General features: G+C 35.0%; 1 protein-coding gene across 3 annotated transcripts in view; it reads left to right on the top strand.

Annotated features, from left to right (window-relative positions):
• The window catches only part of INTS6 (integrator complex subunit 6), a 90,978-nt gene that overhangs the window by 60,205 nt on the left and 3,304 nt on the right, over positions 1-27,469 (top strand). For all 3 annotated transcript variants that reach the window (XM_041730966.1, XM_041730965.1, XM_041730967.1), the window contains 12 exons: positions 4,010-4,135; positions 5,783-5,937; positions 10,482-10,634; positions 10,749-10,881; positions 11,766-11,860; positions 14,055-14,165; positions 15,598-15,813; positions 17,939-18,065; positions 18,891-19,033; positions 19,233-19,464; positions 24,173-24,541; positions 25,572-25,665. In XM_041730966.1, the coding sequence (XP_041586900.1) occupies positions 4,010-4,135; positions 5,783-5,937; positions 10,482-10,634; positions 10,749-10,881; positions 11,766-11,860; positions 14,055-14,165; positions 15,598-15,813; positions 17,939-18,065; positions 18,891-19,033; positions 19,233-19,464; positions 24,173-24,541; positions 25,572-25,665 (1,954 nt within the window). The remainder of the gene's footprint in view (positions 1-4,009; positions 4,136-5,782; positions 5,938-10,481; positions 10,635-10,748; positions 10,882-11,765; positions 11,861-14,054; positions 14,166-15,597; positions 15,814-17,938; positions 18,066-18,890; positions 19,034-19,232; positions 19,465-24,172; positions 24,542-25,571; positions 25,666-27,469) is intronic.

Genomic DNA, 27,469 nt, shown 5'->3' with positions numbered 1-27,469 from the left:
TATGTATACTTTAAAAAATTGAATAATTGTCATTGTAAGCATTTTTCTTTTATGATCAGGTAATTGATGAGTACTCTATGTAACTGTTGTTGATGCAGGGAATATAGATAGCAGGGATGATAAAGGTTACTTTTTGGACATGATGACAGGTAAAATCATAAAATGAAATACTAAGAGTGCTACTTAGTTCAAAGAAGAAGTAGGATAAGAGCGTAGAGAGTAACTTGAGGCAGAGAATGCGTATCCTTGGGAGGTCTTTAAGGAGGTGACTTTTTAAAAACCATAAACCTAAAAGATATGCTTACATTAGTTTGAATCAATTTCCTATATTGCTTATCCTTGGAGATTATATTTGTTTAAAGAAATAAAACAACATTTATTCTTTGATAAATTACATCTCTAACCTTGTTGTTAAAGCCACTTATTTTAATAGGGATTAATCAACCTTAGTTGTGTCTTAAAAATATTAATCCCTTTAAAATTATTGTTATGTGTTTACTGAGTCTTTGTTGTGGTAAAACTGACCTTTAGCATATTAATTTCAGGTGTATAGCATAACGATTTGGTCTTTGTATATATTGTGAAATGATCACCACAGTAAGTCTGCTTAACATTCGAGCAGAGATCTGAATAATGGAGTAAACCATACAAAGATCTATGCAAAGAAAATAGTAAAGGAAGAAACACACTGCATTTTTGTGAGTGACAGGAAGGCTCATATGGCTGGAGCTTACATAGGGGAGGAGTAGGGAGTAATAGGTGGGTTTAGAGCAGTAGGCAAAGGCCAAATACTGAATAGCCTTTTAGGCTATAATAATATAGTTTTGGGGGATCCCTGGGTGGCGCAGCGGTTTGGCGCCTGCCTTTGGCCCAGGGCGCGATCCTGGAGACCCGGGATCGAATCCCACATCGGGCTCCCGGTGCATGGAGCCTGCTTCTCCCTCTGCCTGTGTCTCTGCCTCTCTCTCTCTCTGTGACTATCATAAATAAATAAAAATTTAAAAAAAAAAAAATAATAATATAGTTTTGTTTTGTTTTTTTTTTTTTTACAAGTGTGATGAGAAGCCATTGGAGGGCTTTTTTTTTTTTTTTTTTCATGGAGGGCTTTTTATAGGAGGTGACATCTGATTCCTTTTTCTGAAAGATCACTTCAGGTGTGTTAGATGAGAATATACTGTATAGTAGCAAGAATAGAGGCAGAGAGTCTAGTAAGCGGTGATAGCAGGCTGGTCTAAAGTACTGGGTTCGGGGGTGATGAAAGGTGGTCTGATGCAAGGAAGAATTGAGGATGAAGGCAGAGGGCAGAATGTATCAAGGATTAGTCTTTAGATGACTCACTTGGCCAAATAATTGGAGGTGAATGACTAACGTTGACTGAGATGGGGAGAAGCAGAAGTGCCTAATGGATACGATGGTAGAAGTCTTGAGGATAAAGAACATTTTATAATAATCATAAGACTTATAGAGTAGATAAATTTAACTTTCTTAGCCTCTATAAGAATTGATGCCCAACTTATTAGAAGTATTTTTTTTTATCTCATCTCCATTTTACTAAAATGCTGGTGTAGTACACTTCCATGGGAAAATTTTTTTCACATATATAGTTTGATTTTTTTTTTAATGGACTCTGCATAACAGTGAGCCAGCTTCATGACTTGAAGGTGTGTGCTTGTCTCACAAATATAAGCAGTGATCACAGAAACTATGCTTCAATACAGAGGGTCGTACATTATGTACAAGGGATGAGTTTTGATGTAGAGAATAAAAGAAATATTGTACAATATATAGGCTCACTTGCAAAGACAGCAGAATTTGCTGTACCCTCTTTAACTCTCAAAAGAATTAATGGATTTTTATTATTTGCCAAGTGACTCAAATTTATTAACCATTTCTTTCATTTTCATAAAGCACCTTTGTAATTCTTTTTTATACTAAGATTATAACTCCTTTACTCATATTTTCCTAATCAATTAATTGATTCTGACACAGGCTAGAGGAGCAGAGAGAATTGCCACAATTTTACACTTAAAAATTTTTGTTTTTTAATGACTTTTTGGGAATATGCTTAAGTTTCATCAAATAAGACATTCAACCTTTTAATCTTCTAAATTCTTTGTATATCAAGACGATCAGTCTTTATATCTATTACTTTATGTGTATGTTTGACTCAGAAAAAATATCAGTTCTTTAAATAAGTGTCATTCAGTGTAGGCAGTCTGTTTTAAATATGGATTTCAAATTAACATCATGATTTCTAGTAAAGTATACCCAGATTAAAGTTTTTAATACCCTATAAAGGTGTGAATCTTGGGTGTGCTCCTATATTAAATTTGGATAAATTAACCTCTCCCTGCTTTAGTTTTCTCATTTATAGAATGGAGAAAGTAACCTATACAGTTTTGCTAGGATTAAATAAATTAATATGATAAAGTGATTAGAACAGTACCAGGCACATAGACACTTAATAATTGGTAGGTATTTTTATGATTACGAGTACTATTATTGTGTACAGGTAAGTTGTTATTTGATACTTGTTTTTCTAAGTATAGCTGACTCTGACGATTTGAATCATGCTGCTGCCTAATGTTTTCTGTTCTTAGTAGCCTTTTGCAAATCACATGTCAAGTATAAACTGATATGAGTAATTTGATAGGTCACATATAATGATAGCTGTGTTTGTGGAAATAATTGGTAAAATCAGAGAAAAAAAGTAGGACTTTTCCATATCGAGCTTATTGCAAATAATATTGTAAGATGTTTGATTAAAGACTTTTAGTTGTAAAGGTTCTCAGCATTGGCTTGGATCAGCGCTTATGATAGAAATATGATATAAATTACATATGTAATTAGAAATATTAGAGCAGTCACATTACAAAAGTGAAATTAATTTCAATATCTTTTGTGTAAGTCAAGTACAAAGTATTTCAACATGAAACTGATATTTAAAAATCATTGAAATAGATTTTTTCATATTAACTTTACAAAATCAGGTATATATTTTATTATTTTATAGTTACTATACATCTCAGTTTGCACTAGCCATATTTCAAGATCTAGGTAGCCATATGTGGCCAGTAATTACAGTATAGGATAGCATAGGTCTAGATAGAGTTATTGAAAATCCCTCCTTAAGAGATCTTTTTACTAGTATTTTTTCTTAATCACTAGCATTATAATGTTCTGTATTCAAAATCCGATAGGTTGGGGATCCCTGGGTGGCTCAGTGATTTGGCGCCTGCCTTTGGGCCGGGGCATGGTCCTGGAGTCCCAGGATCGAGTCCCGCACCGGGCTCCTGGCATGGCGCCTGTTTCTCCCTCTGCCTGTGTGTCTGACTGCGCCCCACCCCCCCCGTCTATCATGAATATATAAATTTGAAAAAAAAATCCAATAGGTTAAAAAAGGAAAATTTGTTTAGGATAGGTTAATTTCCAAGTATGCAAGCCAAAAAAAATTCAGAAAAAGCACATGCTACTATCTGTATGTTAAAGTGCAAATATGTAAAATATGCAGTAATTTCTAGCAGGCCAATTAAGTAATTGAGTATCTGCCATGTGCTTAGCATTACTCTTAGTGATAATACTTTTGTAAGCAGGAGTAAGATTTTGAAGGTTAGTTATTAGATGTTGTATATGTATATTAAAGATAAATATATTGGGTAATAGTTGGAGATAATTTTATATATGTATTTTAAGTTATATCCTACATAATATACATATATAATATAATACATATATAAACATATGTAATGTGATTTTTCATTATTGTTTGTTCAAGCCAAATTTCTATTTTCTGCAGACCTACATGTAGAAGAAAAAATGTACATACTTTGATAAAATGGAATTGTTGGTTGATTGAAAATAAGTATTTTTGTTCATTTTTTCTATAAGATAATGAAATAAAGTCAAACTTTGCCACAGAACTTCTATTAATAGTGTCAGAAACCTAACTTTGGTTCTGTCTTGCTAAAAGTACAAATTTCTGCAACTAACTCTATTCTTTTTCCCTCAGGCCGCTCGTACTCTGTATGTTCTCCAAGAATGCTTAATCAGTGTCTGGAGTCCTTGGTGCAGAAAGTACAAAGTGGGGTGGTAATAAACTTTGAAAAAGCAGGACCAGATCCTTCACCTGTAGAAGGTATTATTATACTCTTTTTATAGCCATTCTAAACTTAGTATCATTGAACTAGAACTGAAAAATTACTATGATTTGGTTTTAAGATTGACAAGGCTAAATTATTAAGATGACAAAATGGCTATTGGTAAAGAGGGAAGAGAAAACAGGAAAGTCAAGGTAAACTGGTTCACTAGCATCACTTTTGTTTATATAGATTGTTCATAGCTTGAAATTTTATAGGAGCCAGAAATCTTCTTAGGCATTTACAGATTAGCAGCCTCATATTGCCTTTTTAGTAAGGCTACTTTGCCTCTCTCAAGCATATATGCCTATCCTGTGTCCCTTAATTCACAAGAGTGTTCAGTCCTAGGTGTTCAGTTCCTAGTGGCATTTTTCCCAAGGATCAGACTGGTCAGAAACAAATAAATGGTTTGTGTGGTTACAAAAATGAGGAACCAGCCTTTGCTATTAATCTGGATTCTATTAACTCTAGTTAAGCCCCACCTGACTTGAGTTCATGATCACAGAATATTAAAATATTTATATTAGCTAGAGGGGTGTAAAGGGTTGTCACACTAGAACCAGTGGACAGCTTACATCTGAGATCTTCTGTGTAGTAGGACATAACTTATAACAAGATTTAGTCAATAATGACACTTGGCAGAGGTTGGTCCACTAGAGTGGGTAATTGGGAGAAGAGAGAGGTTTTAAGGATAAAAACAATGGGTACTCTCAGAGGGGGATAATAGGGAAAGAGCAGAAGATGGTAAGATTATATAAATTGTGTTACTGTGTCTGGTTTAAAAAAAAAACAAGCCTTTTCTTAAATTGAATCATTAGACATGGAACGAATTTATTTTTAAATTATTTTAATATTTGGCTTAGAATTAGGCATTAAGTAAATGTTTACTGAACCATTGAAGACAGTTGCAATTTTGCTAGAATTATTTTAAATTGAAGGTAGATGCTTTGAATGTTAAGTTTTTTGTTGTTTTGGGTAATTAGGCTCTACTTATAAATGATTTTAAAGAAATCTTCATTTAGCAATACTTACCTACTATTTATTTACTAAGGCAAGTATGAGGATGAAGAGATTGGATGTTTGCCCTTATCGTCTGATAGGGAAAGCATATTATTCATTAAAAAAATATCTAGCATAAAGTAAGTTTCACATACTCTGAATGGGCAAGCAGAGGATACTTTGGGACCTCCTTTCAGCTCTTGAATTCATCATTGCAAATTGTTAGATTTTGAAGTGTGGGTGGGATTTCAATGAATTCATCCATTGAAGTTGCAGATTTTATTGTTTTGTGAATTGTAATCTAACTTAAATAGTCATGATAGTAGAGCCATTCAAAAGAAACAGGAAAATTCAGAATTGAACAAGTATTCTGATATCTTTATTAGTTTAAGTAACCATAGATATAATTTAACTTTCTAGGGATGCCTGGGTGGCTCAGTGGTTGAGCGTCTGCCTTTGGCTCGGGTCTCAATCCCGTAGGGAGCCTGCTTTCTCCCTCTGCCTATGTCTCTGCCTTTCTCTCTCTCTCTTTCTGTCTCTCGTGAATAAATAAATAAAATCTTAAAAAAAAAAAATTAACTTTGTGTGTGTGTGTGTTTTCCTCCTTAATGATGCATCCTTTCTTTGTCTTAATTTCTTTGCTACAGATGGGCAGCCAGATATATCAAGACCTTTTGGATCACAGCCTTGGCATAGCTGTCACAAACTCATATATGTTAGACCAAATCCTAAAACTGGGGTTCCTATAGGTCATTGGCCTGTTCCAGAATCTTTTTGGCCAGATCAGAATTCTCCAACACTAGTAAGTACCAAAAAGACTGTGACTTTGTAATAGTAACCATAATAGTTTTAAGTACTGCTATGAAAGGTTAATTTACAGGAATTTGACATGTTCAGAGTGCTATGGCGAGTGTTTTAGTACACTATATCATTTACTATGAAGTAATAGAAAAAAGGTATCTTTCCTTCAGAGTCTTACTATGCTTATGTTTTTATTATTGGCATCTGGGTACAGAATCATAGATTTAACACAAATTTCTCTTTGGTCTCTAAATATAATGTAACAAGGATTTGTCTCTGCATTACAATTTAGAATTTAAATAAAAGTTTAGAAAATAATTCCAATTGTTTGTAATCTTTTAGGACTTAATCTTAGAGATTTATGTTGACTTTTATGGTTTTAAGTTATGTCTAGTGTTTTCATTCTAGAAGTTTTAAGAAATAGTGTGACTTATTGAATGATCATTGTGAATTATCAGTTTTCACTGTGTGGTTCTTATGGTGATAGGACCATATACAAATACACAAATTTACAAATAATACAAATTAATATCTAGTCAATGTTAATACATTATTCTTTCAGATTAGCACATTTTCTAGTATCTGAGGGTATCATGGGATACATTTTGGAAGAACATGACACACCACTGTAGCTCTTTTGCTATTAATTACTTTTAGAAGATAAGAATTGTATTTCAGAGACCATGAAGCTGTTTTAACAGTGTTTCATGCAGTTATCAGTTTTTTAATTCAACTGAAACCTTTCTGAAACCTTTATACTTTATTATTTTTATAAGTTTTTTTTTTTAAAGATTTTATTTATTTATTCATGAGAGAGAGAAAGAGAGGCAAAGACACAGGCAGAGGGAGAAGCAGGCTCCATGCAGGGAGCCTGATGTGGGACTCAATCCTGGATCACACCCTGGGCTGAAGATGTCTGAGCCACCCAGGCTGCCCAAGTTTTTATTTTAATTCCAGTAAACATCCAGTATTATATTAGTTTCAGTTATACAATATAATGATCTAATGTTTTCATACAACACCTGATGCTCATTACAACAACTACACTCCTTACCTATTTCACCTATCCTCTGACCCACCTTCCCTTTGGTAACCATCAGTTTGTTTTCTATAGTGTTTCTTGATTTCTTTCTCTCTCTCTTCCCCCCCCCTTTGCTCGTTTGTTTTGTTTCTTAAATTCCACATATGGGTGAAATCGTGTGGTATTTGTCTCTGACTGACTTTGCTCAGCATTATGCTCTAGCTCCATCCATGTTGCTCCAGTGCCAAGATTTCATCCTTCTTTATGGCTGAATAATATTTCATTACATATACATATACCACATCCATTCATCAATTGATGTACACTTGGGCTGCTTCCATATCCTGGTTATGGTAAACAATGCTGTTACTAACATAAAGGTGCATGTATCCCTTTGGATTAGTGTTCTTGTATTCTTTGGGTAAATACACAGTGGTGCAGTTGCTAGATGGTAAGGGCATTCTATTTTTAACTTTGGGGAACCTTCCTACCATTTTCCACAGTGGCTGGACCAATTCCCACCTAGCGCATGAGTTGAAACCTTTAAAGTTTAAACCTGTATCAGCTCTTCAGGCCAATACTGACTTTTAGTTTATACAAGGTCTATAAAGCAATATTTCTTTTATTTATTAGGAATTTAATGAAGTAGTACATGAAATTAAGGCTTTATGAGAACTATCGTTTTTATTCCTTTTCTTTTCTCTGATTGAATCATCAGTTTCAAAATTTATGGAGAAGGTATTAATTTCTTTAAATTTTATACTCTCTTCTGGAGCCCTTTCAACTTTCATAGAATAGATACTATATTTGTATGAAATATTGTCTTATTGCTTATTCATTCTACTGTATTTAACACCTATAGTAGTATGTATAGTCCTTGTTGAGCCCTAATAGAAATCCAAAACCAATGTCACAAGCATTGTCTATTAGTATTGCTTTAGTGGTCTGTTGCAAATTGTTAGATTTTGAAGTGTGGGTGGGATTTCAATTGGAGGAGGAAACAGTATGAGCAAAAAGTATGGAAGTAAAAAGGAACAAGGTGTACTTAGAGGACTGAGAAATAGCCGAATATAGGTGGGTCATAACAGGTATGTGGGACATTGAAGGTATTAAGGAAACTAAATTGCTCATGACTTTAAATGCAATTTGAGCTTTTCTCATAGGGTGGGGTTCACAGAATAAGTGAGAATGTTTTTAACAGTGCTGTTTTAGGAAGTTTAATCTGGTGATTGTCATCTGCAGCAAAATTAGGAGATGAGTTGGAAGGTAAGCAGGTTACCTAGAGGGCTTTGCTATGATTCACATAAGAGATGTTAAGATGATGGAAGAGAGAATCATAAGAAAGAGACAATATTGGACAAAACTGGCAAAATTTAGTAACTGGAGGATATTAGAGGGAAAATGAAATTTTTGTAAATAATAGTATTCAAGTAAGATGTATTGATACTGAAGTTGTGATTTGTTAGAGACTGGTTCTGAATTTAAATCATGGCCCCACCTATTATTAGCTGTGTTACTGGTCAGTTATCTTCTCCAAGCCTCAATTTTCCCCTAGTTAAGTGGAGATAACCTCCATCTCGGAATTGTTTGGGGGATTAAATGAAGTAATAAATGCAGAATTTTCTTTGCCATGTTCTAGAAGACATCCTCCTTCACTAGCACATACACTTTTCCTCTTGGATCTCAATATTTTCATCCAAAAATATGAGTTTCATGGACTGATTCAATAAGATGTCAGGTACCTGTGAGATACAGGAGCACAAGAGGGGTAAAACAGTGCTTACCTCCTGGAATGTTACCATTCCATAGGAAGGTCAGACTTGTAAACATAATACAGAATAGTGTGCTAACTGCGCTAGGCATGGAGCAGAGCCCAGAGGAGATGGTGCTTAACTGCCTGGTATGTATTTGGAGTACATGGCGAGAAAGGGTGTCAGGAAGAGATCTTTAACTTGCTGTTTCAGCCTTCAAAACTTTGGTTGCAATATGCAAGGGAGAAAATAATAAAGCAGTCAAGGATAACATGAAATCTGGGGCATGAAACGATGATGATGTACGTGGGTAACTGCAAGTGGTTTTGCATGGCTGGAGCACAGGGTGTTTGTACATGGTGTGGGGGTTGAAAGGCAGATAGGGACCAGATCATTAGGGATCTTTGTGTATGATATTTAAGGAAAAGAGTCTGGGTCCTATTTTTAGGTGATTGACTTGCTACTTTTACCAAATAATTTTAGATAGGGAAATTACATGATCATATTTCTATTTCATGGCTATGGGATTGATTAGAGAGAGCTAATTAGAGAGGTTAATTAAAAATAAGTAGTTGTACTAGTCTAATCTAAAAAATGATGAAGGCATAAATTAGAGTACTAAGAAATAGAAGATAAATTTCTAGAGAGATGAGAATTTAGTATTGACAGAGGGCAGTAACTAAATACTGAGTACCTACTGAGTTTGTGTTCTGCTTAGTGGCTTAGAAGTAGTGGGATTTTATCTAGGTCTTTGTGACAGTTAAATAAATAATGAGAATAAGGAGCAGATACTATAAGGAGAACACCTAGGTTTTTAGAATAGGTTTTATGGTTTGGGGGAGAGATAATGAATCACATAATAATGTGTCTGAGGGACTTAAAGAAGATTCTAGTTCTGTCTAGTAGGCAGGGGAACATAAGACAAGTGAGAGAGGTTTGGTCCCAACTCTGGATTTGAGAGCCACCAAGGTATAGGCAATAATGGAGTAGTAAGAGTCTTTGAAAGCAGTAGCATTTCAGATTATTTCCTCATAGCTCATATTTCCTTTACCAATCTTCAATCAGTGAGATTTTTAGGAAGGAGACTGGGGGGGGCAGGAAATAGAATAACATGCCCTCCCTCCCCCCAGGTATTGTGTTTTTTGTACGTTTAGATCGAGTTGTCCAAAGTAGTTTGTATATACCACAGAGATAAACGAATCAGTCTACTGGCATAGAGAATGAAAACATTAGAACTTCTATTTATATTTTTCTCCTATTTTTATTATTATCTTAATATATATTTTATTAGATACCTATGGATTAATTTACAAATAATTTGTAAGTAAATGTATATATGTACTAAAATGGTATATTCAAAAACTTATACTAATCAAGGTGTGTGATCAGTTTGGAAACTACTATATACAAGAAATTAAATTGCCACAATTGAGAGCTTAGGAAGGTTTCTGTATTTTAGTTGTTTCTTAGATGTAACAATTAATGAGTACTTACTTAATTCCAAAATCTTGCACTTTTCTGATAAATTTGATTTTAAGACCTAAAAAGATTTTATTTTACATACATTTTAAAATTTTTAGTCTTTTTCTTATGAATGTAAAATTTTAAGCATTACATTTTTAAGTATCTTCCTTCAGCTTTAATAGTGTTTTCAGTAGTAAATTAAACTGTTAACTAGCAAAATTGAGGAACAAAGTAAATTTTGATAGGGATACTGGAAACGAGTTTGTTTATGGTATTTTGTGTGAATAGTAATAAGACTTTCTTCTCTAGCCACCTCGTACATCTCATCCTGTAGTGAAGTTTTCCTGTACAGACTGTGAACCAATGGTTATTGACAAATTGCCTTTTGACAAATATGAGTTGGAACCTTCACCACTGACTCAATTTATCCTAGAAAGGAAATCTCCTCAAACATGTTGGCAGGTAAGCTGAAAAACTAGAGTGACTTAAAAGTTGAATGTTCTTCTAAAAAGTTAAATCGAATCAGTGATTATAAAACATTTTGTAAAGGTCATATGAACCACTCCCTTTTAACAGGTATATGTGAGCAATAGTGCAAAATATAGTGAACTTGGTCATCCGTTTGGTTACTTGAAAGCCAGTACAGCGCTGAACTGTGTCAACTTATTTGTGATGCCTTACAATTACCCAGTCCTCCTTCCCCTTTTAGGTAAGTCATTCTTGTCCCATTCTCTGTGGCTCAGCATACATACATATTTTCCTAAAAACAAAGTTTGGGAACATCTCTTTGTAAGTTCTAATGTCTTATGGAAATTAATGGAACTGTTTTTAATATTCTGAATATTGAACCTGTCTAAGGTTGTTTTATAGCAACCTGTGTATATTTGTGGTAAATTAAAAGTCATTGTCAAAACACCTTTGATTCTATAAACTATTGAAGATACACTTTTAAATTTTAAATATTCTAAGTTTTCTACAAGTTGGATTTCTCATATGGTTAGAATTGGTAATTTTAGGCTTTGTATTTGGTAAACAAGACATTTTGTAGAAGCATATATCTATAAATCTGAGTATTTTCTTTCTAAGAATTTATCTGTACTTCTTCACTTGACAAATATTTTTCTAAATGAATGAATTTATTCCAAAATAATATAATAAAAGCCCGAAGTTAGTTTCTGGGGACCCTTGACTATAATTTTTGGGGACTATGGTTTGAGAAGATTTATTTCCTTGTAAAACAGAACCACATCAGATTTAAAAGTTATAGTCAAATATTAGGTATATTTAATAGACAACATTGTGCATACTTTGCTTATATCCTCAAATCTGCTTTATTTCTAGGTTTAGATAGTGTATAGATTTTCTTGTGTATTTTCTGATTCTCCCTTTATTGTTACATGAAATATTGTTACATGAAATATACAATTGGCATCTTTTAAAATTTTGTCCCTTTTAATCTTGTTAAAAACTTAATGTCTAACGTTACTCTCCTACAAATAAGAAGGCAGACTGTAAAAATGGAATGTATTTGACTTGATTTTCATGTGTGAAAACAATAGACAATAATGGTTTGTCTACATTATACATTTATAGATGACTTGTTTAAAGTACATAAAGCAAAACCAACATTGAAATGGAGACAGTCATTTGAAAGTTATTTGAAGACAATGCCTCCCTACTATCTTGGGGTAAGAACGTTATTGTTAAAAATAGAATTTGTTATAAAATTTAATATTATGCTTATAGTTTACTGTGGATACTAAACTTTTATTTACTGCTGTTATAGAATATATATGTCATAAAAATTGAATTTTTAAAAAAATGACCAATATAGATATAACGGGGAAGAAAGGTTTTAGTGATTTGCAGAATAATGATAATGATCATGAGAATGTATATATCATACATACATTAGTATGTTGATATTATGCTAAGCATTTTACATGTATTAACATTTAATTTATAGTATAGCTCTGTAAGGTAGAAATCATTCTTATTTCACCAATGAGGAAACTAAGGCACTAACAGATTAGATTATTTGTCGAAGGCTGCATATCTAATGTGAGTGAAACTGGAATTCAGTCCCAGGCAGCTTGGCTTTTAGAATAGCTCCAGTTGTTTTACTTCCTTGTTAAATTCAGTTTTATAATAATTTTTCTTTAAGGGTGGTACAGAATGGTTTTTGTTGATTCCCTAAGTCTCCAGAGACATGTTTTTAGGTAGATAAGTATATATTCTCAAGGAATTATATATTTTTAGACCCACAAGTTTGTGATTACATTTGATCCTTGAACAGCACAGATTTGAAGTGCATTGGTCCACTTAATGTGGATTTTTTTTCAATAAATATAAAGGAAGATTTTTTTGAGATTTGTGGCAATTTGAAAACCTTGCAGATGAACTCTATAGCCTAGAAATATTTTAAAAAATCAAGGAAAACTTAGGTGTTTTGTAAGAATATACTGTATATATAAAATACACATTACATACAAAAATTGATTATGTTGTTAGTAAGGCTTCCTTCTGTCAGTAGGAGCTATAAGTATTTAAGATTTTGGGGAGTCAAAAATTATATGCGGATTTTCTATTGTGTGGTGTCAGCATTCCTAACCCATGTTGTTCAGGAGTCACCTGTACTTAAAACCTAGTGTATCATAGTAGATAAGACCAATAATGTATATATATTAAATACATTATTTACTCTATGAAAAGTAACTTCTTAACAAAAAGACCAGTGTTAAAAGCACTTTTAAACATTACTTTAATGCAAGAATATTCTAGCATTTGACTGTAATTTGTCTAAATGGTCTCTACTAAGAGCATTAATTTCTGGAGCTTTGAAGATCATATTCTAGAGTTGTAAGAGTTAAGTTGTGTGTCTAGCACATGGTGCTTGCCATGTAAGAGTGAAAAGGAAGAAACAGTGAATATGAACTGTTACATATGTTGACTCATTTATGTTTCATAGCAACTTGCAGGATTTAGGCAAAGCTACATGGATTTTAAATATCAGAGCTGGGATTTGATTCCAGTTTGACACTAGCACTTACACACTTTCTGATGTCAGTGAATGGCTATCCTTCTTTTCTGACTGCATCCCACTCATATATGCTAGACTGTCCTGTTAGTGATATTTTCATTGTACAAATGGCTCTCAACTGGGCTCTCCTTACAGTTGAAAATTATTTCATAATACCACATCCACAGTAAATATTAGATTTGTTTTTCCTTCTTATTTTTCCTTTAGAGCTTGGGTTTTTGGTTTTGGTTTTCTTTTTTTTTTTTTATTTCAGTTCAGGTAATAATAACAATAGTAATAACTAACACTTACTGAATGCCTACTGTATACCAGACGATTTTATCGGTGCTTTACATATATTGATTCGTTTAATCCCATGATGACCCTATGAAGTAGATATTATTGTCGTTTTACAAATGAGAAGCTTTAGACACAGAGAGGGTATATAACCTGGTCTGGGGTCACAAAGCTAGTGAGTAGTTGAGCCATAATCTACCCAATTACCCAAGGTAGAAATCTTCCATTTTTCTTGCCTCCTAAAAATTTACTTCTTAATTTCTGTTGAATCTACCTCTGTGGTATGTGTCTGCCCATTTCTTTCAAACTTAGTATCACCAATAATACCAAGGTATCTAGAACTTTACCCTTTCTTTTCCCAGGTGTTGTTAAAGTATAGCCTCTAATCCTTTTAAGCTACCTTTCATACCACTGGCAAACATTTTACTGAAATACAAATATGGTTACTCTCTTATTGAAAAAAAGAATTTTTTTTTTTTTTTAAGAAATCTTCAAAACTGATAATACAGGTAGCCATACATTTTTGGCAAGCTTAGGATTGAGTGATGTTTTCTTTTTTCCTATAGCCTTTGAAGAAAGCTGTTAGAATGATGGGAGCACCTAACCTAATAGCAGACAGTATGGAATATGGACTTAGTTACAGTGTCATTTCATACCTCAAAAAATTGAGTCAACAGGTAACGTTAAGAAATAGAGCTGTTAAGTATTTTGAATGGTTTTGGCTAAGATGCTTAATCGGCCAGATGTTAGTTCTGATGGTTCTAATGGAATTATGTCATATTAATATATTATGTTTTAAAACCACATATATCATAGATTATTAACATAATTCAGTGTCAAGTACATAGTATGCTGTGTTTTGGAATGTTGTTTTCAATTAATAATTCCTAGTTTGTAGAGATGGCTTCATTGTTGTGGTCCTAGACTTTTTATCTGTGAACATTCTTTGTTTTGAGAAATTTATGTTTAGAAAGCTGTTTTTCGGGGATCCCTGGGTGGCGCAGCGGTTTAGTGCCTGCCTTTGGCCCAGGGCGCGATCCTGGAGACCCGGGATCGAATCCCACGTCGGGCTCCCGGTGCATGGAGCCTGCTTCTCCCTCTGCCTGTGTCTCTGCCTCTCTCTCTCTCTCTGTGACTATCATAAATAAATAAAAATTAAAAAAAAAAAAAAGGAAAGAAAGCTGTTTTTCTTAGACAAAGATGAGTTTTTTTTGCTTAATGTTTTAAAATCTGTAGTTTTTTTAATTCAGAAATGGGAGTTACTTTTGAAATATTTGTAAAAAAATGAATATTGTCATTTTGAGCATAAATCACATTAGATGCTCTGGTAGTCAAGCAGTATACACTTAGATTGCCAAGATATTAATACTATATAAAATAAGTTGTTTTTCTAGTACTACTGCCGTCTGAACTTAAAATGCTAATTGAGATGTACGTTGGAAGGCATCAAAATATCGTTGTTTTCCAATGAAAAACTACCTATGAACATTTAATTATGTGCTAATAATAGTATTTAAATAAATACCGATGAGATTTTTTCCCCCTAATTTTATATCACCTCTGAATTGGAAATCCATATTTTCATTTAGGGTGCACTTACATTTCATGGTTTAAGTGTAGTGGATATTAGTATATAAAAATAAATTGAAGTTATTTTTGTTTGCCCTGCTCCAAAAGGTTATAATTGAATTGATTTAAAACTCTAAGACAGGCAGCCCTGGTGGCTCGGCGGTTTAGTGCCACCTTCAGCCCAGGGCCTGATACTGGAGACTTGGTATCGAGTCCCACGTTGGGCTCCCTGCAGCAAGCCTGCTTCTCCCTCTGCCTATGTCTCTGCCCCCCCCCCCGCCTCTCTCTCCCCCCCTCTCCCCCCCCATGTTTCTCATGAATAAATAAATAAAATCTTAAAGAAAAAAAAAGCTAAGACATTATTACTTAAACTATATTTAGTTTACTGAGAACTTGACATAAACTATGCTACCTGGGCTTTTAATTAAGTACATACTTTTTATAACATAAGTATTTAATATATGGGAGACCAAGACTGTTAGTATTTAATTTGTTGATTTAGATTATGTCCAGACTAAATCTTACTTATTTTTACTTTAGGCTAAAATAGAATCTGATCGAGTCATCGGATCTGTAGGCAAAAAAGTAGTACAGGAAACTGGAATTAAAGTTCGAAGCCGATCACATGGTTTATCAATGGCCTATAGGAAAGATTTTCAACAGTTGCTCCAGGGAATTTCAGAGGATGTTCCTCACAGACTGCTAGACCTTAATATGAAAGAATACACTGGGTTCCAAGTTGCTTTGCTTAATAAGGTAAATGTTATATGAATTTAGTACTGCTCCAGCTATATTCTGTTGAATTGTTAAATAAATCAAATTTCCTATTAACCGATAATTTTAGTTTGTCCAAGCTTTAGAAGTACTTCTATACCTCCGAAGAATAATGATCATTAATACTATTACTGAATCATTGAATTTTAGAATCGAAACAAACATTATGTATGCTGAATGGCTGAATAGATGGACTGATGAATAAACCAATCTATTCATTTTTGTAGATGAGAAAACATATGGGGCACCTGGCTGACTGAGTAGAGCATGTGACTCAGGATCCTGGGGTTGTGAATTTGAGCCCCATTTTGAGTGTAGAGATTACTAAGAAAGAAAGACAATAGAGGCTTACAGATTAGATTGCCTAACTAGTCATAGAGTTCACTGCATTTTGGTACTTATACTGATGACCTTGGGTACATCATAAAATGCTTTATGAATATTCATTATTTAAAAGATCCTCATCCTAGTAGCCTTTTATGTAGAAACAGACAAGCTGATCTAAAATTTATATGGAAATTCAAAGGTCCTAGAAAAAGAGTTTTGTAAAATAATAAAGTTAGAAGACTTGTACTATCTAATTTTGAAAGTGACTGTAAAGTTGTAGTGATCATCAACAGTGTTGTGTTGTTGGCATATGGATAAACATATAGATCAGTAGAACAGAAGAGAGTCTGGAAGTAAGCCTTCACACGTGTAGTCAGTTACCTTTTAACAAGAGGTGCCAAAATAATTCAGTGGGTCAGAAGACAATCTCTTTAGAAATAGTGCTGGAACAATTGGATACCCATATTTAAAATAGTAAATTTGATCGTTACCTCATATTACTTGAAGTACTCATGAATCTTAAATGTAAAAACTAAAACTATAAACTTCTAGAAGAAAACAGAGAAAGTCTTTATGATGTTGGGTCAAGAGTCATCGAAGTTTTCTCAGATATAACACAAAAAGCGCACACACACAAAACTTGATAAATTGAGCTTCATTAAAATTTAAATTTTTGTCTACAAAAGAAATTCTGTAAAATGAACAGGCAAGCTACAGCCTGGGAGGAAATTATATATAGAAAAAAGAATTAGTATCAAAATATATAAAGAAGTCTGTCAACTCCGTGATAATAAGACAAACACAATAAAAAATTGGTAAAATATTTGAACAGATACTTCACCAAATAAGGTACACAAATTTGAACATACACATAAAAAGATCCTGTATCTTAATGACTATTAAGGAAATGCAAATTAAAACTAGTGAGATCCCACTTCCCAAACACTAGAATGGCTATACTTACTATATAACCAGCAGTTTTACTCCAAGGTGTATCTGTCTACATGAGAAAAACGAAGACAATAGCCATAGAAAGGCTTTTTATGCAAATGTTCATAGCATTATTCATAATAGCCAAAAACTGAAAGGAAACTTCATAAACTGGAAAATGGATAAACTATGTCCATAGAGTGGAATACTACTCTGCAGTCAAAAAGAACAGACTGATGCATTAATAACATGGATGAATCTCAAAATACCATCCTTAGTGAAAAAAGCCTGATAGAAAAGATTTGATATAGCAAAATTCCACTTATAAAATGGAATGTAGGGAGACAGGAAGCAGGATTAGTGGATGCCTGGGGATAGGAAAAGGGATTGACTACAGATGGGCACCAAGAACTTTTTTGGGATGATGGAAGTGTTCTTAACCTGCATAGTGGTGATGGTTTCACAACTGTTTGCTGATATTCATCAAACTGTATACTTAAAATGGGTTAATTTATTGTATGTGAATGATACATCAAAGCTGTGTTTCTTCTTTAAACTTTCAAAGGTTTTAAAATTTGGAAATTTGTTTTATAAGCTATTTACTTCTCTTAGCCAGAATATATAATAAAATCTTGAAAGATGTGAATTTGAGGTATTTGATTGAGCTCATTACCAGTTTTGATCTTCTGGTTCCCAGGTCTGTTTAGATTGCATCATAATTCTTCATTCTATTTTGAAGCTAATTAGACTTAATATATCTTATTTCAAAACCTATGCTGCAGGCTAGAGGTTTTAGTCTCTTTTAATTCTATGTTGGAAATAAATTTTGTCTTTGAATGTTTTTCAACAGGATTTGAAGCCACAGACATTTAGAAATGCATATGACATACCAAGGCGGAATCTTTTGGATCACTTAACAAGAATGAGATCTAATCTTTTGAAGAGCACCCGCAGATTTCTTAAAGGACAGGATGAAGGTTAGATCATGGTTTTAGTAATGGTATTTCTTTTGTGAATTTCTTACTTTATATTGAAAAAATATGGTATGGGAATATAACTTTTAAAGAATTATTAGTAGTATTACATTTTCTTTTTAAATTCAAACAAATGAAGTAAGGAGTCATCTCTGATTCTCAACATTTTTTTCTATCATCACTGTTGCCCCAAATTCTATTCCCCAGAGGTGACAATCTTTATTAGCAGCTTACTTTCTTTTTTTTGGCTTAGTTCATGCATTCACACGCACACACAAAATCATTTTCTTGTGATACACTAGTTAGTATCTGGTGGTTTAGCTTGGATGGTCAATACATGTCCTCTTCTTTCAACTATATCTGTAGCATGTAGTACAAATCAAGTCAGATGAGAATTTAACTCTTTGCCATCTCTGATATAAGCATTCCAACTATAGCTTTATATAAAAAGGATTATCTCTGTGTATGTCTTTCCTGTAAATTTTGCTATAATTCTACTTCTTTGGAACAGAGAGAAGAGACATTCCTATTCATGGTAATGTTAACACATCATTACTTATTTTATACACTCAAATGGACTACAATATTTTTGCTTTGTTTAAAAGATAAAGTCAGTTCTTTTAAATTTTACTTTAAAAAAATCTCAAAAAGATTTCATTTTAGTCACAATATTTATAATGACAACATATGAATTTTAGCATATATGGTAAGGGAAGACTGCCTGGAATAACACCAGGTAACATTCATATATAGGAAGACATTATTTGAGATATGAAGTGTTGTTTTAGTGAGGTTAACTTTTGTTGTTGTTCTCTTCTGTTTGAAAAGATCAAGTGCACAGTGTTCCTATAGCACAAATGGGGAATTACCAGGAATACCTCAAGCAAGTACCTTCTCCACTAAGAGAACTTGATCCTGATCAGCCTCGAAGGTTGCATACATTTGGCAACCCCTTTAAGCTAGATAAGAAGGTAAACTTGAAATGTTCCATTGTATAATTCATCTGTGGATTTAACAGTTCTTAATTTAACTAAAGTAAGCTACTTTTCTTGGTAGACTAATAAATGTCAACATAGTTATAATACAGTTGCTCTAATGGGGATTGGAATTAGTTGTACCATTTAAAAACTGTATGTAAATCTAGGGAAATTATATATTTTTTTGTTACAGGGTATGATGATAGATGAAGCAGATGAATTTGTGGCTGGACCTCAAAATAAACATAAACGACCTGGAGAACCAAATATGCAAGGAATCCCTAAAAGACGTCGCTGTATGTCCCCATTACTAAGAGGCAGACAACAAAATCCAGTTGTGAACAATCATATTGGAGGAAAAGGACCACCTGTACCTATGACTCAAGCACAGCCAGATCTTATTAAACCCCTTCCTCTTCATAAAGGTAAGAATTTAAAAACAAACTTTATTTGTTTCTTTTGTGGGGATGAGATTTTTGTAATAGATTGTGGAAGAAATTGATTGATAAAGCCCAAGAGTGTCTAGAGAAGATACTTTTGTTTATTTTAAATTAGCATGGGATCATTTTGTATGTCTTTTTAAAGAACATTTGTTGGACATTTCTTATGTTTATCATGCTTTATTATAGCTAGCCATAATCTAAATACCATTTATAAGTCCGTTAAATAAAAAATTCAAAATACCGTTTACAAGTCTTAAGTATTTCAAAATAACACTTATTAAAGGGGTATTAGCAATAGCCACGGAAAGATGGTTTTCAATTTCAGGTTAATTCAACAACTAATTAGGGGCACCTGAGTGGCTCCGTGGATGAGCGTCTCAGGGCGTGACCCCGGGGTCCTGGGATCGAGTGTCGCATCAGGCTCCCCACAGGGAGTCTCCTTCTCCCTCTGCTTGTGTCTCTGCTTCTCTCCCTGTGTCTCTCATGAGTAAATAAAAAAAAATCTTTAAAAAAAAACAATCAACTAATTATTAAATACATGTGCTGTTATAAACAGTGCTAGGCATTGAGGTATCATAGTGAACAAGACAATAGTGATCTCTGCCTTTATTTATGATGAATGAGGAAAGATAGTCATTGAATGTTGAGTTAGAATGTGATGAATGTTATAAAAGGTGGTAAGAGGATTTAACTTAGTTTGTGAGGTCAAGGCCCTTTACTGAGGAAGTTATGTTTAAGCCAACATTTAAAGGGTGAATGGGAATTGTTTCACTAAAGCTGTGCATTTAGTAGTTGTGCTAAGCAGTATGCTAGGCGCTATATATAATATGCTACAGTAGTAGTATAAGAAAAATATGTGCAAGCAAATATACAAAAGATAAGGGATTATAGGAACTGAAAGAATTCCAGTTTAGCAGAGGTGTTCAGAGTGAGATAAGGTGAGAAATGAAAGATAGGCTGAGGCCAGATCATAGAGGGCCTTGGAGGCCGTCGTAAAGATTCTAGACTTTAAAGACGATAATTTTTTTTTTTTAAGATTTTATTTATTCATGAGACACACAAAGAGAGGCAGAGACACAAGAAGACGGAGAAGGAGACTCCCTGCGGGGAGCCCGATGCAAGACTCAATCCCAGGACCCCGGGGTCACGCCGTGGGCTGAAGGCTGGTGCTAAACCCCTGAGCCACGCAGGTGTCTTGACAATGAGCATCTTTGAAAGATTTTGAAGAGCTAGTGACCTGACCTGATTAGCATTTTATAAAAAACAGGCTGACTGTTCTGTTTGGAATATTGTTTGGGAAGAATAAGAATGGATTTAGGGGAACCCTTAGTGAATTTATGATTTCCTTAAATATAGGTAGTGATCATTTATGGCTTATAGCATCATAACTGGAGAGAAACCAAATATTCTATAACTCTTGATGGCATTATACAATACTACTTTTGAAGTACTCTTGCCAAAAAAAAAAAAAAAGAAATTGAACCTTAATCTGATCAAGCCTCTAGATCTAACTACCAATTTATAGGAAATACAGAGGTTGGAGAAACATATTAAGTGACAAAACAGGGATACAATTAGCATAATCCAGATTGTGGTAAACTGTAGGACAAAGAATATGGGGCATGTGTGTTTCCAGAAAAACAATTCATAAAGAAAAAAGATTACAGAAGGATTTTATAGATTAAAAGGTAGTTAAAAGACATATAAACCAATAACAATGTATGGGACCTGATGTGGACCCTGAATCAAACACAATCAAACATTTCCCTACAAATAGAAAATATATAAGGTAATTAGATTGTAGACATTGATAGGGTATTTGATGTTGCTAAATAATTGTTATGGATGCATAGAACTTAGGAAACCCAGGGAAGAGCTAATGACCTGGCAGCAGAGTTGTGCGAAGAACATGTGTTTGAGAAATACCTGGATGCACCAGCAAAGACTTGGTGATGATGGACTGGGTATGGGAGCCAGGGCAAGAGAGGAGTTGAGCGATGCTGGGTAGACGAGAGTGACAGGTTGAGTGGAAGGAGAGAGGGTGAGTGAGTTGAGAGTCACCCATTGCCTAGCCACATAGAGATCGTAAAGTAGGAGATGGGTATTTTAGTTTAGACCTCAGAGAAAGAGGCCGGGAGAAAGGGAGCTACAGGAGGCAGTCTTAACCTCCACCGGAGTGGATTAAATTACACCAAGGGAAGCCACGAGAAGGAGAAGCCTACAGCAGAACTTTGAAAATGCCAAAGTTAAGGGGAGAAATAAGGTTCAAAAAAGGAAATTGAGAGGGAAGAATCCAGAAATAGGAGATGAGAAGAACTTGGTGTCGTGAGAGCTAAGGGGAAAGAGAATTGAGTGGTTGGTGGCTTCAAATAATTTGAACAGATTGGTCAAGAGGATTGGAAAAGTTGTGTTGGTCTCTGGCTACCTTAGCAAGAGCGATTCTGGTGGAGTAAAGGTGCCAGAACACTGAAGAAATGGGTGGAGGCGTAAGAGATGAGAAAATGGAGACAATGAATGTAAACAACCAGTTTAAGAAGTTTAGCTGTGTAAGGGAGGTGGGGAGAGAGTGATAGCTGGAAGAAGTCCTGGGGTTAAAAGTTGTGACCTTGCTTGGGCTTTAAGATGACAGAGTTGAGCATGTTTAAATGCTGGTGTGATGGAGAGAAAGTGTAGTCAGCACCAGATCCCGGGGAAGGCAGAAAGGAATGGTCCAGAGCCCATATGATAGAATGCTGCTTCCACTGGAGCAGAGTGGGTGTGGGCACAAGTTTAACAGTGGGAAGTAGAGGGAGTTTCTATGCCACGGCTCTGCTTTTCTTTCCTCTGTGAAGTAGGAGGTGACGTGTACTAACAAGAGGGAAGGAGAGATTGGGAAAGTCAGAGATGTTAAGAGGGGAGAAGGTTAGAATGATCTTTTGTAGGAGAGGGAGAAAGGTTGTAATAAGATTGCTAGGTAGTGGTAGGATCCAGGAACACTTGGATGGTGATGGTGATCACTCTGCAAAGCCGAATGCTATTTCAGTAGTGCTCATCATAACAAGTGCAGGTCTAGAGCAAGTAGAGAGGGTCATCAGATTTGGGGTTTTGCCTGGCAGGGATCATAGGAGGGCAATAGAATGAAAGAATGTAGGACCCTGGTAAAAAGTAATACATTATGTGATGTAAGTTGGATAGATTAGAAAGAAGAATCTAGAAGGTAGGATGGGAGGGAGAAAGTGGAGGAGTTCCTGGAGTAAGAGTCTGGCTGAGTTACAGAAAACCAGCAGGAGTCTTGCAAAGATAAGATTTATGTTCATCTGTCCATGCCTTTGTGTTTGATTTGAGAGGCAAACAAGATGAGAAATTAAAGAATTTGAGTGGCCGTGTTCTTGGCAGGTGATCTGTGTAGACCTTGAAATCACATACTACAGTACTTCTCAGACTTCAGTGTGTAGTTGAATCCCCAAAGGATGTAGTTAAACTGCAGTTTCTAGTTCATTGTGTTCATTGTTTCGGGCGGGGCTCAGGACGAGCCCTTGTAGCAAGCTCTCTGATGGTGCTCATGCTGCTTGTGTTGGACCACATTTTGAGTAGTAATGGCCTAGGACAACGCCCAAGGGACGTATGAGGGTAGAAGGAAGTGTGTGAACCAGGTGTGACCACAGAGGTGTACCTTGGAGATCAATAAGCTAGTGACAAGGAGAGAGAGGATGAGCACAGTGGCATAGTTGAGCCTCCAAGGAGCAGGAGTGTTCTAGGGGAGTGCATGGAGAAAGATCTTGAAGTGGCACTAGAAGGTGAAGGAGTCTGACTCCACATCTTTAAGTCTGTAGAGAGTATTTGAGAGAAAGTAATTTCTATTTCAAGTCTGAAAAGAGCAGTTTCTTGGCCAGAGAGCTGGGTTTTAGTTAAAGTAGGAGTTGTAGAGAATATTCAGGAAAATTTGCTAATCGTGGAAGCGGATTTAGGAAGGAGCCAGAAGTTTGAGGGATTTTTGTGGGAATGAGTTTACCTTTTGGACAGTAAATTGGGAAAGTAGAGGTGGCTTCACCTGGTGTCCTGGAGGTTTGGTGAGCAGTCAGGGAACTTCTATAATTCAGCTGATTTCTGTGGGGGGCAAGAGTTAGCAAGCTTTTTTGTTGTTGTTAAAGTCTAGTAATCTGATGAGCTGCACCAGGCACCAGGCTGTTCTGTGTTGCTCAAGTAACGGAGACTGGATGAGTGGTTTTGAGAGAAGGTCACTGTAAAGTGACCTGTTTGATGGTGTGTTCCCTGCAGAATGTCGAACAGTTCGAACTCCTTGTGTTTACTTTTGCCTCTAAATGATAGTAGATGCATAAGGCAGAGGGAGGTTGGAATGAGCTAAGGCTCTCTCTCTGTTTCCCTGAAGTATTAGAAATCTGCTTGTTCAGTAAAACTGCCACAGAATAAAGCAGAGAACTAAAAAGTTGCCTGAAATTCTTTTATTTTTTTCCTAAGGGCAAATAATTTTTTCCTAAGGGCAAAAATTAAACAGATTTTGTAAGTACAAATTGAAATCCACTATCTCTTTGGAAAAGCTTAAGAACCATATCCTATTATTTGTTAATTTGCATCCATCAAGGAGATTAATTGTGATTTGCTGTAATATTATTTGTAGCTTTTTTTTACTGTGTGCTTTGAAATTGGCTCATATCTTTTTTTTTTTTTTTTTTTACTTCTTTGTTTTTAGTTTCAGAAGCCACTAATGATTCGACAATAGATGATGTGGTTGAAAATCATGTTGCAGACCAACTTTCATCAGATATTACACCAAATGCTATGGATACTGAATTTTCAACTTCTCCAGCCAATTTACTGGAACGACCAACCAATCATACAGAGGCTCTTGGTCATGACCATTTAGGAGCTAATGACCTCACTGTTGGTGGATTTTTAGAAAATCATGAGGAACCAAGAGATAAAGAACAGTGTCCTGAAGAGAATCTACCAGCATCTTCACTGAACAAAGGAAAGAAATTGATGCATTGCAGAAGCCATGAGGAGGTCAACACTGAACTAAAAGCACAAATAATGAAAGAGATCCGAAAGCCAGGAAGAAGTAAGTATAATTAGAGGCAAACCTCATATTTGATTTCTGTGTGTGCTCAAAGAAGAGAGTCAGATTAATCAAAAACATAGACCTGATTCTAGATGAGTGCTGAACAACGTAGGAGCTGTATGATTTGGTTCTTTATTCATCCTACAAACACTAAATATCTGCTGTGTCCCCAGTATTGTGGTGTAGAGAGGGTGAGCAGGAGGTGCTGAGAGCGGAGCTTAGAGAACACACAGGTCGGCAGCACAGAGTTCCTACCGGGGCAGGAACCTGGTGTCCTGCCTATTTTCTACACAGCAGCTGCAGTGGGATGGAGCAGCAAACCCAGCAAGATGGAGCGAATGTTAGATGACTTCATGTCTGTAAAGTTCCTGGCCTAGCGTCCCCACTGTGTTTAGGGTTTAAACTACAATAGTGACCAGGAGGAGTGTGTTTAGGCCCCAAAATGGAAGTTACAGAAACTATATATTTCACGAATACAAAAGGAGTTTGTGAGATACAATTTCAGTATTATTGGCACTCATTCAAGAGATGTTGGCAGATCCCCTGATGGTACAGTGACCCGCGGTGGTTCAGAAGTGGGCAGGTCAGCCCTTGCCACTTAGAGCTTATAGTCCTTGGCAGAGTTTTAGGTGAAAAACTGAAACTGAAATAGCACTTTCCCCGTTTCTCACCCTGCCCTTTGCCCCTCCCTACCATGGGAACTGTAGTTTAGAGATTAAATTATAAGGATGGAGGTGCCTTGCTGCTGCTTTTTCAGTGGCACTAGCAGAAAGCTATTCACTGATTTTTCTCAGTTTTGTGTTTGTTTCTTTATGGGAATTTTTACCAAAAATTCAGTTTAACAAGTTATTTTATCTTTGCTGATATGTGAAATGTGTGTATTATAAAATTTTTAATGAGTGGTGAGAATTTTACGTAGAATATCTTGGTTTTGTGTACTACATCTTGATATAGTAAACTGCAATAGAAAAATAATAAGAGTGTGTAGAAAAGCCACTTAACTTTTTCTTTTTGCTTCTCTTGTTTTAAGAATATGAAAGGATCTTCACGTTACTGAAGCATGTGCAAGGCAGTTTACAAACAAGACTAATATTTTTACAAAATGTCATTAAAGAAGCATCAAGGTAAAGAATCTATTACACATTTTGAAATGATTATGAAATGAGTCCCCAGCTCACAGTCAGGTTTTTAACAGTATTTATTTTGAACCTGTGATAATATGCATATGTATGACACACTCATGTGTATATAAGTTTTTCTTTTCTTTTTTTTTTTTTTTTTAGTTTATTGAAAGAAGTCCACTTAAAAAATAGCCATGCACAAATTTTTCACCAACTATGGACCTTTTCTACCTACAGATTACAGATACTTGCATAATTCTCATTTATCCTATTCTGTGGCTTTGGTGGGGGGGGGGGTCTTTATATTTTATAACCTTTAATTTTTCTCCTTTGCATATTTGGGCTATAGTTAATATTAACCAGTGATTAGAAACAACCTTGAAAGACAATATTTGTACGTGGGAAAACCTGTAATTAAGGGGAGCAGAGTTGGACAAATGGGCCTTATTCTGATTGCTTCAGTAGCTCAGGATTATGTACTTTAATACAAGGAATGTGGATCAAGATTATAAATGGTAACTATGAAGTGCAGTTAACTGGAAAGCATAGTTGTAGTCGTTTAGGGAGTATAAAAAACACTTTTCTTTCACGACTTCTTTAGTATTCTAAGAAAACTTAGTGTTAATCTTATCTGACCTTCTGAATATACCCACCCCTTAATAATCCCCTAGTTTCGTCCATGCTACACATAAAGGTATTTTTAGTTGGACCAGTTAATTTTTTTTTTTTTTTGAGTGGCTAGAGCATATGCCACTTTAAAGGTTCAAGATCAGACCATAACTTTTCATGTTGTTTTGAGTATTTCGCCTGTTGTTTTCTTTATGTGACATTCTAACAACTTAAACTTCATGGATTTAGCTGTATTCCTGGTGCCTGCCCTCCATTTTTGCCACCTTGTAGAGAGATGTGGAATATTAGGGTGGCTCTTCATACTAATTTACAAGTAGAGAGGAAGAAGGTATAGATTGGACAATGTTTTGATATTCTCATATTCTAAAAAGCATCAGCAATATTAATACTTCTGTAGACAAATGCAATTTTAAGCTACTATATTAGTGGAAAAAAGTTAAATTACCACTTGAACTGTTGGCTATATCCTATACTACAGATGTCTAATAATCCTTGATTTGCTAACTTTCAAATTGTAATAGAACCCAAGGTTTGTTTGTTTTTTTTTTTTTTTCCAAGATTTTATTTATTTATTTGAGAGAGAGTGAGCGAGTACAAGCAGGGGGAGAGACAGGCAGAGGCAGAGAGAGAAGCAGAGGGAGCCCGATGCGGGACTTGATCCCAGGACCCTGGGATCACAACCTGAGCCAAAGGCAGACGCCCGACCGATGGAGCCACCCAGGCTTCCCTAAGCCAAGGGTTTTTTAATGCTGCCATCCAACTGTTCGTTTCTTCTTCTGTCTTGTGGGGATTATATTCATACTTTTTTCACATTCAACATTCAACTTTTAAAGAGCATAGGAAGCTATTGGAGTCATTGCTTTGGAAGTCTAAATTTTGTTAGAATATTTGTAACCCTTGTAAATGGTAGGGTTTCTTGTTTTTCTTTTCGGATGTGAAACAAATAACCTGCTTCCATTTACCTGGGTTATTTGTTTTAGGAACAAACTGTAATTCTGCACTGATAAAATAATTTGCTTATCTGCCAATGGATTTTATATATCATAAAGTTGTTGTTTTTTCATTTTTATTTTCCTTTGAAAAATCTTCCCAAGGCAGTTTTTATCTTTAAAACGACAAAACAAAACACGAACACACTGATCTATATCCATTAAAAAGAAATTGAGAGTGCTATTAC

The sequence above is a fragment of the Vulpes lagopus genome, chromosome 16 (genome assembly GCF_018345385.1).
Source record: "Vulpes lagopus strain Blue_001 chromosome 16, ASM1834538v1, whole genome shotgun sequence".
NCBI lineage: Eukaryota > Metazoa > Chordata > Mammalia > Carnivora > Canidae > Vulpes > Vulpes lagopus.
The sequence above is the reverse complement of the archived record's forward strand: the minus strand, read 5'-3'. Positions and strand labels throughout refer to the sequence as shown.